General features: G+C 41.4%; 1 protein-coding gene across 1 annotated transcript; it reads right to left on the bottom strand.

Moving 5' to 3' along the window:
• Positions 1-488: 488 nt before the first annotated feature.
• LOC133384413 (tubulin alpha chain-like) lies at positions 489-1942 on the bottom strand. Its single transcript, XM_061626339.1, has one exon. It carries the CDS (start codon positions 1879-1881, stop codon positions 535-537), a length of 1347 nt encoding a protein of 448 aa, XP_061482323.1. The 5' UTR covers positions 1882-1942; the 3' UTR covers positions 489-534.
• Positions 1943-17420: the final 15478 nt, after the last annotated feature.

Genomic DNA, 17420 nt, shown 5'->3' with positions numbered 1-17420 from the left:
TTAGTCGCCCATCTGGCTGGTTATCCAGCCACTCTGGGCGACGGACAAAATAAAACATCCAAATACATTTACATTAAAACATTTAAAATCTCAAACCAGAATAATAAAACCTTTTTTTTAAAAAGTAAGCTCAGCCTGGGGGCCCTGTGAAGGTATTCATGTGCACCAGTATGGCAACCCCCAGCATACATTTTCTTGGACACATTTGATGTGTTTTAAGCTGATGCTGAATAAGTGTAAGGTCTGACAAGTACCACTTTTACCCAAGTAGGCAGGCAAGGAGTCTTTGTGATCTACCATAATTGTATCAAGTTGCTCAGCTTTTACTGGTAAGAAATGCACCTTCTCTTTTTTGCATCCCTGCAGGTGTAGGGTGTGGAAGGAAAAGACTATCATGATTGCATTAGACTGCTCCATCAGGATGGAGCAGCCATAATCCTGGCCAAGAAAGAGGCATACCACAGAAATTCAGATGAAAACCAAACGTACTTTAATGAAAAGGAAGGTCCATCAGACAAAGTAGGGCAGCTATAGCTACTCTTCTCCCTCCTCTTCATCCTCATATGAGTCAATGCCCACCTCTTCATAATCTTTCTCCAGTGTGGCCATGTCTTCTCGTGCCTCAGAGAACTCCCCTTCTTCCATGCCTTCTCCTACGTACCAGTGAACAAAGGCCCGCTTGGCATACATCAGGTCAAATTTGTGGTCCAGGTGGGCCCAGGCCTCAGCAATGGCAGTGGTGTTACTGAGCATACACACTTCCCGTTGCACCTTGGCTAAGTCTCCACCAGGAACTGCAGTGGGGGGCTGGTAGTTGATGCCAACCTTGAAGCCTGTGGGGCACCGGTCTACAAACTGAATGTTGCGCTTGGTCTTTATGGCAGCAATAGCAGCATTGACATCCTTGGGCACCACATCACCCCGATACAAAAGGCAGCACGCCATATATTTGCCATGGCGGGGGTCGCATTTCTCCATCTGGTTTGCTGGCTTGAAGCAAGCATTTGTGATCTCAGCTACAGAAAGCTGCTCATGATAAGCCTTCTCTGCAGAGATGACTGGAGCGTAGGTGGCCAGAGGGAAGTGGATGTGATGGTAGGGTACTAGGTTGGTCTGGAACTCTGTCAGGTCTACATTGAGAGCCCCATCAAATCGCAGGGAGGCTGTGACAGAGGACACAATCTGGCTGATAAGGCAGTTGAAGTTTGTGTAAATTGGGCACTCGATGTCCAGGTTCCTGTGGCAGATATCATAGATGGCTTCATTGTCCACCATGAATGCACAGTCTGAGTGCTCAAGGGTGGTGTGTGTGGTGAGGATGGAGTTGTAGGGCTCCACCACAGCTGTGGAGACTTGTGGAGCTGGGTAAATAGCAAATTCTAGCTTAGACTTCTTGCTGTAGTCAACCGAGAGCCGTTCCATCAGCAGGGAAGTGAATCCTGAGCCAGTGCCTCCCCCAAAGCTGTGGAAGACAAGGAATCCCTGGAGTCCTGTGCATTGGTCAGCCAGTTTCCGGATCCTGTCCAGCACCATATTAATGATATCTTTCCCAATGGTGTAGTGCCCACGAGCATAGTTGTTGGCAGCATCTTCCTTGCCGGTAATCAGCTGCTCTGGATGGAAGAGCTGGCAGTAAGTGCCAGCACGGATCTCATCAATCACAGTGGACTCCAAGTCCACAAAGACAGCCCGGGGCACATGCTTTCCAGCTCCAGTTTCACAGAAGAAGGTGGTGAAGGAGTCATCCCCTCCTCCAGTGGTCTTCTCGCTTGGCATCTGTCCATCTGGCTGAATCCCATGTTCCAAGCAGTAAAGCTCCCAGCAGGTGTTGCCCATCTGCACGCCAGCCTGGCCGACATGGACTGAGATACACTCACACATGATGTGGAATGGCGGGGCTGAGACCTCACGCTGAGTTGGTGCGATGGAGTCTCTGTGAGAAGCAGCTTTGCCCTGCTTAGCTACATGACAACTGTACTATTTCTAGGAAAGGGCAGACTTTTGAAAATAATATTAATTGTGCCAAAGCAACATCCAATTAGGGCTGCAAACTGCAGTGAAACAACACAAAAAGATATCATTTGAGGGATACGGGGAAACTTTTGACATTTCATAAATTCCTTTTTCCAAATTGGCATAGTGTTAGTCATGAGTACAATCCAATGGGTGTTTGTGACAGTCATGCAACAATATCACAAATGCATATTGACTACAGCTGGTTACACTAGCTGGGGCAAAAGTTGCATTTGGCCAGCAACCAAATAATTTTGAGCACAAGGCAGGCAAAAGATCAGTTCCCTGTGACAGGAGAACACATGGAATACTTCAGTATATCAGCTATTAGAGATGGTCAAATCTGTCAGTTTCAGTTTCTCTCAGTTTTCAGTTCTCCGCACTTCAGCACCAGTTTACATTTTTTTAAAAAACGGTCAGATTTTAGTGCGCATTTCTCCTAATACTCATATTTTTGTAGGTGATCTTGCATAATACACATTTTTTGCATGCAAGTTCCCTTGCGTACTTGTATGTTAATTTCTAGATGCATTTTTATGCACTCTTCCCTCTAATATATACAGATTTGTACACAGTGTTTGGTTGGACAACAGTATTGCAAAATTTGGAGAAGTGTGAATTCAGAAGAGTAGCTGCATTTCCCTTTGCATATTGATTTGGGAAGTGTGAATTAGGTAGGTTCACATTAAAATACGACCTGAATATCTTCCCCATCCCCACCAGGCATTACTCAGAATGGAGGACCTGCACACACTTCTCACATATTCAACCAACCATTACTCTCTAGGGCCCAACCCACTGGCTAGTCATGTTTCAGGCTGGCTGCCTGGAGCAGCAGAGGGAGGGTGGAAAGGGCTTCATTGATCCCGCTGCCAATCCTTCCCTGTGCATGCAGGTATACCTGTGTAAGGAAAGATCATGAATCCAAATAATTTGAGAACTGCAGCTTAACAGCCTTTATGACTGAACATGGTATAGCCTGTCATTGTTCATTTGACACCTCTTGTCATCATTTGATGCCATTGCACATCAGTGTTCCATTTTTCACATTTCAGGTGTTTAACAAGATTGGAAATGGAGTGAGATCCTGCTTAAGCAATCAAAGCAAGGAAGAAGTATATATAAAAGCAAGTTTATTTCCCATGTGAAATTGAAGACATTAGCTTTTTTTTCATGAGACGGCACCTGAATATGAAGTATGCTTTAGTGATTCTAGCTGACTTCCTATCCCCCTGTTAAAAACAATACTCAAAGAATGATCTGATGGAATACATTCCAGATCTGCTAAACGTAAAGAGATCTGGATGGTTGACTGCCTGGGAATGCCATGTAAGCCACCTTTTGCTCTCTAGAGAAAGAACAGAGTAATATAATATTCAAATAAATATGAATATATAAAACACTCTTCATTCTGTCTACTGCCTTAGCTTTCTTTCTTTCTTTCTTTCTTTCTTTCTTTCTTTCTTTCTTTCTTTCTTTCTTTCTTTCTTTCTTTCTTTCTTTCTTTCTTTCTTTCTTTCTTTCTAGATTGTTCGTGCAGGATAAGAGATAGAAGACTCCTCAGATATGACATTGGTATCCAACCTCAGGCTTATGAATGCCCAAATATTTTTCTTATAACTGAAACTTATCAGCAAATTACATTTATATTACCAACCCCCCCAGCCTCCTCTCCTAAACAAACTCACATTAGAAAAGTATACATGCTTGTACCAAGGAAAATATCCACGGAAACCCAAAATTTTGATGTTACTTTATTTGTTTTTATTTAAGATAATTTCTAATCTGCTGGATATTTTTTTAAAAAATCTCTTTAGTGTGGTGCAGCAGACTCAAATATACAATGACACCATCAGTCTAAAAATACTGACAACAAAACAGTGTCATAAAATACAAAGCTAAAACATGGCATCATCAGCTGCAAAGGTACAGGGTCCAGTTTAGCTTTCTGGGAAAGCCTGACCAAAAAGGTATGTCTTCAAAACAAGTGACTCCTGGCATGTCTCATTTGGCAGGGGGAAGAGACATGGCAACAGTGGCAACTGTGGAAAATGTCCCGTTGCAGGTCACTGCCATATGGTAGTTGGTAGTAGTTTATAGAACATGGCACTATTAATAACTGCTCCCCAGATGATCTAAGTGATCTAACAGGTCTATAAAGTAGAAGTCTGGCTTAGAAGACTACCATAGGTACAAAAACTAGGCTGCTCTTTGTTGGCATGGTACATGGAGGTAGGCTATTGAAAACAGGCACATTTAATCCATTTTTCTATACATGTGCCTATCTTCTGGGGGGGGGGACAGAGAAAGGGTGGCTGCACTAACTTTGCAGCTCAGAAAATAATAATGTCAGATGACCAGTAATAATGAAGAGAGAACTAGTGTGTTGTTGTTGGCTAACAGTGTGCGCTCAGAAGTCTTTTGTTAAGCCAACCATGAACTCACTGGGTAACCTTAAGCAAGGTAAACTTGCTTCAGCTTGAAATTTCATTACCATTGACTTCTGGTGTGACTGCCTGAAGTTGGGTATTGGGGGCACCACACTGCAGTGGTTCCATTCCTACTTGGATGTCCTGCTCTGAAAGGTGCATTGCTCTCCAGCATGTAGTCCTGCAGGGGTCAGTTCTGTCCTCTATGGTGCTATAGCATCTACATGAAACTGCTGAGTGGGGCCATACCGAGTTTTGGAGAGTGTTGTCATCAGTATGCTGATGATTAACATTTCTGTTTCTCTGTTTAGTTATTTCTGAAGTATTTAGATACCACCATTTTGCAAAACTTCAGGGCAGTGTATGGCAACATAAAAGCATTTTTTAAAAATACAAAACAATCATTAAAATGACCAGCTAGTCAAAAAACATTTCGCTGTTCCCTGTCATCTTCTGCAGGTGAGGCAGTGGATGTATTGAATCAGTGTTGGCTGTGACAATGGACTGGATGACAGCCAACAAACTGAAGTTTAATCCAGACAAGACTGTTTAACAAGATTGTTAAACATGTTGGTGGGTGGTTTCTCTGACCAGCTGAGTGGCGTGCAGCCTTCTGTACATGGGATCACACTCCCTTTGAAGAGGATTTTCCAGGATCCACTGTTGTCACTTGAGGTACAGGTGGCCTTGGTAGCATATAGTGCCTTCCATGAGCTTAGGCTGGTAGTCCAACTATGATCCTATCTGGACAGCAATATGGTAACCTATGGTCTGCTAACCTCAAGGTTGGATTATTGCAATAGACCTTACTTGGGGCTTCCTTGGAAAACAGCTGCCCAACTGCTGACAGGTTCAAGATGAACAGATCATATAACACCATTTCTGTTACAATACAATGGCTGCCTGTACATTTCCAAGCCCAACTGAAGTGCTGGTTTTGGCCTTTAAAGCACTTCATGTCTCAGGACCACAATATCTTCTAGAACACCTCTCCTGATACTACTCATGCCCTTAGATTTCCAGGTCCCCCATCTAAGGGAGAGGGTCTTTTCCATAGTGGCTCCCTGTCTGTGGAATGATCTCCCCAGTGAGGCCCACCTGGCACCTTCTTATCTTTTTTCCCAGGCTTTTGATAGACTGAGATGATGTTCTTTTGTTACTAATGTGCTACCAAAGCTTCCCGTGGCTGTTATGGGGCTTGTTTTGTTCCATTCTTATATATATGTTTTTAAATGTGTTCAGTTGTGTCAGTTGGAGACCTTCAAGTAACAAGCAACTTATAAGTATAATAATAATAATAATAATAATAACAACAACAACAACAACAACAACAACAACAACAACAATAATAATAATAATAATAATAATTCTCATCTACAGTGGAAGGATGATAACAATGCCAGTCTACCTTACCAATATAATAATAATGAAGAAGAAGAAGAAGAAGAAGAAGAAGTCTGTTTCAAAAGTCTGTGTTGTTACTGAGAGATGGTATAGAATGAATCTTGGACCAATGCAATGTGCCATGTAATTGCTAAGTCTTATTAAATAGAATCCTTGGATCTGATTAAAGGATTAAATAGCATCCTTATCTCATTTTTCGACCAGGTAACCTCCCTTGCAGACGGTGGGAATGCTGTGGACATAATATACCTCGACTTCAGCAAAGCTTTTGACAAAGTGCCCCATGATATTCTGATTAGCAAGTTAGCTAAATGTGAGCTGGATGGAACAACTATCAGGTGGATCCACAGTTGGCTCCAGAATCGTACTCAAAGAGTACTTATCAATGGTTCCTTCTCAAACTGGGCAGAAGTAACAAGTGGGGTACCAAAGGGCTCGGTCCTGGGCCCAGTGCTCTTCAACATTTTTATTAACAACTTGGATGAGGAGGCACAGAGCATGCTTATCAAATTTGCAGATGATACAAAATTGGGGAGCACAGCTAATACCGTGGAAGACAGAAACAAAATTCACAGGGACCTTGATAGGCTGGAGTATTGGGCTGAAAACAACAGAATGCAATTCAACAGGGATAAATGCAAAGTTCTACACTTAGGAAAAAGAAACCAAATGCACAGTTATAAGATGGGGGATACTTGGCTCAGCAATATGACATGTGAGAAGGATCTTAGAATTGTTGTTGATCACAAGCTGAATATGAGTTAACAGTGCAATGTGGCTGCAAAAAAGGCAAACGCTGTATTAGGCTGTATTAACAGAAGTATAATTTCCAAACTGCTTGAAATATTAGTTCCCCTCTATTCAGCACTGGTTCGGCCTCATCTTGAATACTGCATCCAGTTCTGGTCTCCGCACTTCAAGAAGGATGCAGACAAACTGGAACAGGTTCAGAGGAGGGACAAGGATGATCAGGGGACTGGAAAAAAAGCCCTATGAGGAGAGACTGAAAGAACTGGGCATATTTAGCCTGGAGAAGAGAAGACTGGGGGGAGATATGATAGCACTCTTCAAATACATGAAAGGTTGTCACACAGAGGAGGGCCGGGATCTCTTCTTGATCGTCCCAGGGTGTAGTACACGGAATAATGGGCTCAAATTGCAGGAAGCCAGATTTCGACTGGACATCAGGTAAAACTTCTTGAGTGTTAGAGCTATACGACAATGGAACCAATTACCTAGAGAGGTAGTGGGCTCTCTGACACTGGAGGCATTCAAGAGGCAGCTGGACAGCCATCTGTCAGGAATGCTTTGATTTGGATTCCTGCATTGCACAAGGAGTTGGACTTGATGGCCTTATAGGCCCCTTCCAACTCTACTGTTCTATGATTCTTTGATTCTATGAACAAATCTCCACAAATTTATGCCTGCCACAGAAGACATCTTTGGTGACCTGATTCCTCCTGCTAATCTGCCACTTTATTTTTTAAACACCACATTATCCTTTAACTTACTTAAAGCTTAAAACATTATATGCATATGCTATGATCTCTGATTTAGCTAGAATAGGTATGTGAAACTGACAGTGTATGAACTTGTCTGACCTTGTGTTCAATAACATCTATGCAATGTATTTTGTTTTGACATATTTGAAAGTGGTGGGTTTTTCTTTCTTTCTAAAACCCCTACTAATGCTTTTTACAAAGTCAGTAGAAACAATTAGTAACCAAGAAGAAAAAATGGATTGAAACAAAAATATTCAAATCAAAATATTTTGACATGCCCAGTTGAAAGTCAGACACTATCCTCAAATGAATAAAGTGAATGCAGTTTCCTTCATTCCTGATAGTCAACAGAGGTTTCCAGCTGTGATAGGACTTGCAATTATATAGTTTAGTGTAGGGATCATCCACTGGCAGCCTGTGAGACATATCTGGTGTCCTGGCTCCCGATCAGAGAAACAGACTCAGGACTCAAAGACTGGGTTTTGCATAAGACTTTATTCTAGAAGTCAGCAAGGGGACAAAGCATCAAAACATATGAGGCACATCAGGATACAGAACAGGTGCAAACTAGGCATGGAAGCAGCAACAGAGATTTGTCACAATGACCTTATCACACCCAAACACTCTAAATAAAAGAGAGGTGGGAGAACACTTTACTTGTCTGAGCTAAATCTAGCACTTTCAAGACGTAGAAGTGAGGCAGGGACTTCAGTTGGGAAGAGAAGCGAATTGCTTTAACTGAAGCTGTCTTTTCTCCAGTCTGTGCAACCCTGGAGAAACTATTTCAGGCTCTGATTAACAATCCTCATTCTTATCTGTCTGGAAGAGTCCAGTCAGTTCATTAGAGTCTATCTGTTCAAAGGCTAAGTCTGGGTTGGGTGCCAGTGAGGATCCCTCTCCCTCTGTCACAGCAGGTTACTGAGGTTAGCAGAGTCACTAGACATGGAGCTGCCAGAGGTTTCTGGAAGCACTTATTTATTTATTTATTTGCAGATTTATATCCCGCTCTAGTTCAGAGATTCCAAATTCAGAGCGGTAAACAAGTAAATAAGTCACTAGTACATAATCATACAAAATATAATAATAACTGCTAAAAAGTCGGAAACGTTTCCCTTTAAAAATTAAAAGCTTGATAAAATAAAAAAGTTTTGGTCCGATGACGGAAGTCCATAAGAGAGGGAGAGAGCCGTATGTCAAGTGGTAGATTGTTCCAAAAGGTAGGTGCTGCGACAGAAAAAGCTTGTTTTCTGGTGACCATTTGGCGGATGGTGAAAGTTGAAGGGACCCTAAGGGTGTGTTCAGCAATTGATCTCATGGGCCGATGGGATTTAAATTTAAAGAGACGATTCGCCAAATATGTTGGTGCTAATCCATGTAGAGCTTTGAAAGTTAAAACCAGTAACTTAAACTGGTGTCGAAATTCTATGGGGAGCCAATGTAGCTGATATAGAAGAGGCGTGGTATGGGTCCGAGGGCCAGTTCTTGTGATCATCCTTGCCGCTGCTCTTTGTACCAACTTGAGCGGTCGAAGCGATCTAGCCGGGAGTCCAACATACAAAGAGTTACAATAATCTAGTCGCGAAGTTACCAGGGCTTGGGTTACTTTTCTTAGATCAGCCATTCCTAAAAACGGTTGAAGTTGACGGACCAGCTTTAGTTTGGCAAATGCAGCTCTGGAGACAGCCACAACTTGAGGTTCTAAGGTCAAGTTTGAATCCAGAATTATGCCCAAGCTACGGACTTGAGTCTTCAGAGGGAGTAATATTCCATCTAGTGATGGTAAAAATTCGGCTTCTTGGGGAGAACTTTTTCCAATAAGGATGATCTCTGTCTTTTCTGGATTTAACTTCAGTTTGTTTCTGGTCATCCAATTCTGCACTGCCGTGAGACATTGGATAAGGGGAAGGATGGCCTCTTTGTCATTTGATGGAAAAGAACAATAAAGTTGCGTATCGTCCGCATACTGATGGTAATGGATTCCAAATTTTTGAATGATCTTGCCTAGAGGCCTCATATAAATGTTAAATAACATCGGGGATAGGACAGAGCCCTGCGGAACGCCATATCTTAAAGGCCAGGGCTCTGAACAATAATCCCCGAGGGCAACTTTCTGAAGCCTGCCTTTTAAGAAGGAGCAGAGCCACTGTAGGACCATGCCTTTAAGTCCTATTTCCGAGAGACAATCTAACAAGATGTCATGATCGATAGTGTTGAAAGCGGCTGATAAATCTAACAGAACTAGTAGTGACAAATTACCCATATCTAATTCTAGCCGAAGGTCGTCAATCAATGCGACTAAGGCTGTTTCTGTCCCATGATTTGGCCTGAAACCTGATTGTAGGGAGCCGTAGCAGTCGATGGTGTCAATGAACATTTGTAACTGTGTAGCTACGACTCTTTCGATGACTTTACTCAGGAAAGGTAGGTTGGACACCGGGTGAAAGTTATTAAGCACTGTGGGATCAAGAGAGGGGTTTTTTTAATAATGGTATAACAATAGCTTCTTTCAGGCATTCAGGTAAGCGGCCTTGTTGCAAAGAAGAATTAACAATTATACTAAGCCAATTTGCCAATTCAGCTTTCGATGTTTTTATAAGCCAGGAGGGACATGGATCGAGTAAACAGGAAGTTGGATTCATTCTACTGAGAAACTGAGGGATGTCATCTGGAAGAACAGGTTGAAAGGTGGAATAGATGGAAGGGCAGACCGTTTCTGATGTAATAATATTTACGTCTGTCACCTCAGTATGATCTAAGGTAGATCAGATCTGGTCGGCCTTTGCCTCAAAGAATGTGGCAAATTCTTGGCAGCGGACCTGGGAATAAACTGAGTGGGAAACAGATTGGGGCGGATGCAGAAGGCCATTTACTATGCGAAAAAGTTCTTTTGGTTGGTTTGCCGCTGAAGCAATTGCTGTCGTATAAAAGCATCTTTGGGCTGTCAATCTAGCCGAGGTGTAGAATTTGGCGAATTTCTTTGCATGTATTCGATCAGATGGACTTTTTGTCTTTTGCCAGCGCCTTTCTAGACATCGATAGGAACGTTTTATTTTCAAAAGATCTTTCGAAAACCAAGGGGTGGATTTAGATCTGATTGTTTTCAGTGGACGGAGAGGAGCCATTGCATCCACTGTCTCAGTCATCATATTGTTCCACGAGTTGGTCAGCGTATCAATTTGCACTCCTTTTTTTTTTTTTTTAATAATTTTTATTCAAATTTTCATACAACATACAAAACTAAACATTCAAAGACAAAAAACAAAATCAAAAATAATTGAACAAAAAAAAAAAATAAAGAATAAAATATTGACTTCCCATTTGTCACATATCAAATCAGTTATAAGTCTATAATATATAACAATCCTGTCTCTTAAATCATATTATAAAATCACTTTCCTCCAATAGTTATCTTACTTAATCATCAGATCTCATAAACATTACTTTGTTCTTTCCACAAAAAGTCAAAGAGAGGTTTCAGTTCTTTAAGAAATATATCTATCAATTTTTTTCCAAATAAGCATATCAATTAATCCATCTCATTACTAATTATAATAATCTTATTGTCATAACCATAGTCAAAATAAACATTTCAAACAATCCGTCTCATCAGAATCTGTTAGGTTCAATAATTTCAATAGCCATTATTCTATTGTCCCTATTAGTTCCATCTTCCATCTTCCATCTTCGATAGTCCTGTTAAATCCAGTAATTTCAGTGTCCAATCTTCCGATAGTCCTGTTAAATCCAGTAATTTCAGTGTCCAATCTTCCATTATCAGTATTCCATAATAATCTTGCTGTCATAACCATAGTCATACAATAAGAGTCTGATGGGAATTACCTCTATCCCAAATATTATCTTGCCAACCATTCTGAATAGGTTGCTGAAATACTGCTGTAAGATCATATCTCTGTTCTTTTTTTCAAAATGCACTGGCTCATCTCTTGAAAGTTTTACCATTGTCACATGGCTGCAGTTAATTCCATCCATCACATCATTCCAGTCCAGAAGATTATCCATGCCATTGATAACTTTCTCTCTAGAATCTTCCTTAGTTTCTTCAGAGATAACATTAAATTCCAAACAATAGATTTTATTTCTAAAATCCATAAGCTTCAAATCTTTTTCCTGTTCCACGTTTGTTCCAGTCTCCAGGGTCTCCTCTCTCACAGGGACCCCTATTTCTTTAAGCTCCTGTGACATTTTGCTCAATTCAATTATTCCAGTCTCCAGGGTCTCCTCTCTCACAGGGACCCCTATTTCTTTAAGCTCCTGTGACATTTTGCTCAATTCAATTATTCCAGTCTCCAGGGTCTCCTCTCTCACAGGGACCCCTATTTCTTTAAGCTCCTGTGTCATTTTACTCAATTCAATTTTCAGCTCCTTACAACCCTGTCGCAGGTCTTTTTCCTGTTCCACGTTTGTTCCAGTCTCCAGAGTCTCCTCTCTCACAGGGACCCCTATCATTTTGCTCATTTCAATTTTCAGCTCCTTACAACCCTGTCGCAGGGTTCGTTTCGTTATCTCAATTTCATCCATTATTTTCTGAAACATAGATACTTCCAGGTTCTCAGCCACTTTCTTAATTGCCATTTTAAAAGAAAAATATAAAAGAACCACTTCTTATTTCAGCAACAATTGGGTTAATACTCCAAACTTGGTGACATCACAGCGTAAACAGAACAGACAGCCTTATCTCTCCATGCTTAAGTAAACAAAATGCAGTTCCCAGGATCGAAACAATTAATGGCGTCGTCAGAAAACAGATTCGTCAAAATAAAATGAACTAGGAAAAAAGTAATCTCAGACAATATAATATTCTTCAGAATAAAAATCAGGAATAGAAATCCCTCTTCCGTGTATATCTTTAGGGTGCAAATCCAGGACAGCTTTTTGCAACAAAAACAGAGATAAGCTATTAATTAGTGAATAGCAGAGAGAAGTTATGGCTCCCCGGTGAGATGTCAAAAACTGATCAATCTGGCAAATCTCTTTTAAACAGCAACAATTTAAGTCAAGTAAAAGAAAAATATAGAAAGAAGGGTGCTTGCCTGTTAGTGCGTTCTCTCTTTGAAGAAAAGATGAACGTTCGCTTTATCAGATAGAGCTTGTTGTTGAAAATCCGTCCCACCTTCGTCGGCTGGACCTCGTCCCACAAATTAATGAGATCTGGTCGTCCCAACAAAAATAGGCTTTGAGGTTAATCTCTTCGTTTCTCCCTACCCGGGAGAAGTTTAATCAGTCAAAAAAAAAAAAATCTGACTGATATATCTGAATAAGCTTCTTTTGAGGCAGGAGCCCGTCTCAAAAGCAGGCACAGGCTAAGTCACCCTTCCCGGAAGTCTCTATCATCAATTTGCACTCCTGTAGAGGGGCTTGCATAGTTCTTAAGCCTGGCTATAAACGTATCTGGGTCTAATAATCTTTTGGGGCGCCTCTCCCAATACGAACCTACCCATACACTGCGCTCGACATCTAAGGCCCTCCTCCGAGTGCCATCCCATCGAGAAGCTCGGAGGGTGGTGACCAGAACTAGGGCCTTCTCTGTGGTGGCCCCCGAATTGTGGAATAGTCTCCCCGATGAGGTACGCCTGGCGCCGACGCTGCTATCTTTCCGGCACCAGGTGAAAACCTTTTTATACTCCCAGTCATTTTAAAATGTATCTTAATAATTGTTTTTATCATGTATTTTAAACAGTATCTTATTATTGTTATATTTTGATGTTGCTTGGTTTTTGTTGTTTGTTGTTTTGATTTTTGATTCTGTTATATTTACTGTATTTATATATTTTGCTTGTTTTATCTTTTATGTACACCGCCCAGAGAGCCTTTTTGGCTTAGGGCGGTATATAAATTAAATAAAATAAATAAATAAATAAATAAATAAAGGGCATGATCCTGGGAGAAGGAAATGATGCTGATAAATTAAATCAAATCAGATGATGATCAGACCATAGCAGTGGAGAGATCGTAATGCTATCTATTCGAAAGTCGTTTATGTCTAGGTGTGATTGAAAAATGAGATCAAGGGTATGGCCTGCAATGTGAGTTGAGGTCTGTACTAGTTGTTGTAACCCCAGAGTGGACATCATAGTCAAGAAATCTTGTGCTGATCAAAGAGAAGGAGAGTCCACATGAATGTTGAAATCTCCCAATATTAATAGTTTGGGGGACTCCAGCATCAGTCCTGAGATTAAATCAAATAGTTCCGACATTGAATCAGTTGGAGAGTGAGGAGGACGATAAATTAATAAAATTACAATAGGATCCTGATGACCAAGCTTTAGCCCAAGGAGTTCAAAACCTGGATAATTTTTGTAAGGTAATCTGGATAACAAGATGGATTCACGATAAATAAAGGCTACACCCCCTCCTCGATTGTCAAGTCTCGGCTGGTGAAGAGCAGAATATCCCGGGGGGCAAAGGTTGTTTAGATTAGCTCCACCTGAGTCTTCAAGCCAAGTTTCGGTTATACATGCAAAATCAGCGCATTCATCTTTAATCAGATCATAGATGAAAGTCGTCTTGTTATTTACTGATCTCGCATTAAAAAGTAACGTTGAATAGTTCATGTGTATTGGTTTGTTCAAGACGGAAATTTCCGCTCTTTGTGAGACTCGAGTAGGAGTTACTAGGCAGCGTGACGAGCAAAAACTCTTAGAGTGGTGAGGAGTGTTTGGTCGATTATACCTCCCTTGACTTAAAATTATTGATATAGGAGTGGCGATCATATCTTTGGCCTGCTCATTCTTGGATCCATTTGGTGCTAAAGGGGGTCCATAAATATTGGTTCAGCATTGAGATTGAGATTGAGATGCCTCAGCGGTTGGAGTAGTAGACTTGGGGTATTCTGCATCTATATACTCCATGGTTGAGGGAGGAAATGCTGGAGAGATAGTCAACATAACATCAGCAACACCCATCTCTAGATTAGAAGTGGGTAGCTTATTCTGGAGAGTTAAAAGAAGGTTCTGTAAATTATCAATGATCTCACTTTGAATATCATCAGAAAAGTTGGGGAATTTAGATATTAAATCATCCTGTGATTTTCCTAGCCCCCTCCGTAACATCGACAAACTCCTCTCCATTCACCCAATCCTGCCAAGCATTCTCCATGGGGCCCATGACAGCTGGTCTTTTGAGGATTGATGCCTGACCTTGAATTCGCCAAGCTACAGAGGCCACACAGAGGTATAAAGGAAGTGGTAACTGTAGCAAGTGGATTGGTCAGAATCTCACAGTGGCCCGATAGCAATGCTAACTACTGACGAGGGATATAGAATCTTGTAAACTAGAATCTTAAAGATTCACATGGTCTCAGATGGTGCACAAAGTTGCTTTTGCCAAGTCAGCAACAATGACAAAAAATCCTAGGTAGAGCAGCCGAGTAGGACAAATATATTCTGTGATGGTGCCTATCTGCTGAAATTTCTTATGCCATTCATAGCTACCTGGAGGTCAAAAGGGTACCGGGGTGTCATGCAAGTCTGGAAACCTGCTCCATTTCACTCATCTAAGTCTACTTATAAGTTTAGACATGTTTGTGAAGTCCCTGTGAAGAGCAATTCCCCCCCTTTTTGTCACCTCAACACACCTTCTGTGGTATGTTAGGCTGAGAAATGCTGACTTGCCCAAGTCTTCCATTTACATATAGCCATCTATTTGATTTGGAAAGGCAGGACACACTTGTGCGGATGTATCAACTTGGAAAACAACCTTAATTCACTGGTGTCTCCTCTGCAACATCCCAAGTTGTCATCTTGCCACAGCATAGCCATTCTGTCACCCAGCTTCTGTATGCTAAGAAAATTCGCACATTATGCAAAAACAAATGAGTTTTCCACCAAGTGTGCTGTAGGGATGGGATTCATTGGCTGGTGCTACTTGAAAAGCATCCCGTCAACCTAACAGGCAGTATCAATTTGAGTTGGTTCTTTGTCTGCTATCCATTGCTTTTACCTGTCCGATTTTTTCCTCCCCAAAAATGTCAACATTAATATTGATATTTTGAAAGGAATTATCACTATTTTGAAAGGAAAGTGGCTTCGCATCCTCCTGTACTGTTATAGGCCTGGCTTCTTCCTCCCTGCTTGGAGCATTCAAGTGGAGGGAGGTGGCAGAGACAGAGAGATTGCATTATACTACTGTGCTGTGCTCTGAGTAAAATCAGTAAAAGAATATATTCAAGGAGGAAAAATCCAGTGTTGGGGAAAAGCCGCTAAAGTTCAGAGCAAGCAGGATCACTCCACAAAGATGGAGATTATGCAGATCATTGAAAAATCCAGTGCTAAATCTGAATTCAGTGGAATTCTTGCTCATCCCTAGCATGGTGTCAAGAGAGCACTGCAGCCAAACACAATTCACATATATATGAAATGAGATCCCCATACTTTTAAGTCTTTAGCAGTCACTCACAAGAAGCAGGGGCTGGAGAAGGAACACCTTCCAAGGCAGGCTCTTTGACACTCCAAAACCCATTTTATTTAAACAGATATTTGGCCTACTAAACTGATTTGTTCTCTGCTACTCTGTGCTTTCATCAGTATTTTAAAATGTAGTACTCTTTTTAAGTAGCTGCCTTTTCAACCCTTTAACTCCTCTTATCTCATTTTTATACTGTCTCATTGTGATGATGCTTATTTGTTATACAGACTGGCTATTTTCTGATGTGGATTTTACCACTAAGCTGCCTTACGCATTTTTTTTATAGAAAGGTCAGGCCAAGTACCTGAGATTTGTTTATTCCTGTCCCCATGTCATTTAGTGAAGATTAAAATAATCAGAAGCGAGGGAGGAGAAAGCAAATAGGGAACTGATTTCTTAATATAGCTGAACCAGATACCCTAGGGTTTCTATTTCCACCTGGAAAGTTGCCCTTTTGGCAAATTAGAACTTTCCTGTAAAAAAATGAATAAGTAACCAATGTGTTTCAGAGGCAGGGCTGGCCCTACCATTAGGCAGAGTGAGGCAACCACTGCAGGCAGCAGATGCTGGGAAAGCTGGGACAATGAGTTGGAGGACCATGTTGTGTGTGCCATGTGGACTGTCCTCTGCCCCCTAAGGTAGTCTGACAGAGGAACGTAAGAAGCTGCCTTATCTTGACTCATACTATTGGTCCATATAGCTCAGTATTGTCTACTCTACACTGACTGTTAGCGGCTCTCCATGATTTCAGGCATAGTTCTCTTCCAGGCCTATCTAGAGATGCCAGGGATTGAATCTGAGTCTTTCTGCATGCAAAGCAGATGTTCTACCACTGAACGATGGCCCTTCCCTATATCACCGGTGCTGAAGTAGAATTCAGCTTCCAGACTAGGTAGCTTCAGTATGTGGAATGGGAAGGATGCCAACTCGTCCTTTGCTTCAGGTACAAAATGTTGGGTTGACCCTGTTCACATGGAGCACCTTCCCAAAATTTATGCTGGGGAATACTCAAACAAGCCCTACAGAAATACACCCAGAGAGTGAGCAATCCCCACTTGGACCAACATGGTTGTGGAAGTTCTACCAAAAGTTCCTCTTTGAAGAGGAAGGTATCCTGCCCTCAAATCAGCTCAAAAAGGAGCTGAGCTTAGGGACACCTCCCCACCTCCGGGGATAAACTGTGCAATTCCTGAGCCAGTCCCAAAGCGCCCATCCCAGAGAAGCTCCCTCACCAGACTGGTGCAACTCTATAAACCTGAAATATAATGATGAATGACATTAAGAAGGCAGCACAGTTGATGGCTCCATGGGCCTAAATGGAAACTGATGGGGGGAGAGTGTGTGTGTAGGGGTGGTGTGGCCAATTAGTGAAAAACAGAAGAAATTTGAACCAACATGGAAATGAAGATGTGTGAGTAGTTTCAGCTCAGCTCAATCTCCTATACCCAACACATTGCTGCAAGTGCAAAATCTCTCCAAGATTTGGGGAATTCTTTGACGCATGGATAATTTGCTTGCAGACCTCCAGGTAAAATGATTTGAACTTAGATTTACTGTAATATGATTCAGATGTTACCAGCCCAAAAGAGAGTTTCAAAGACTTTCCGCATGGTAAAACTTTCAGTTTATTGAAATATAAAATTATTAA

Source organism: Rhineura floridana, chromosome 4, assembly GCF_030035675.1.
Source record: "Rhineura floridana isolate rRhiFlo1 chromosome 4, rRhiFlo1.hap2, whole genome shotgun sequence".
In the NCBI taxonomy this organism is placed as follows: Eukaryota; Metazoa; Chordata; class Lepidosauria; order Squamata; family Rhineuridae; genus Rhineura; species Rhineura floridana.
This window is presented reverse-complemented; position numbering and strand designations above follow the sequence as displayed.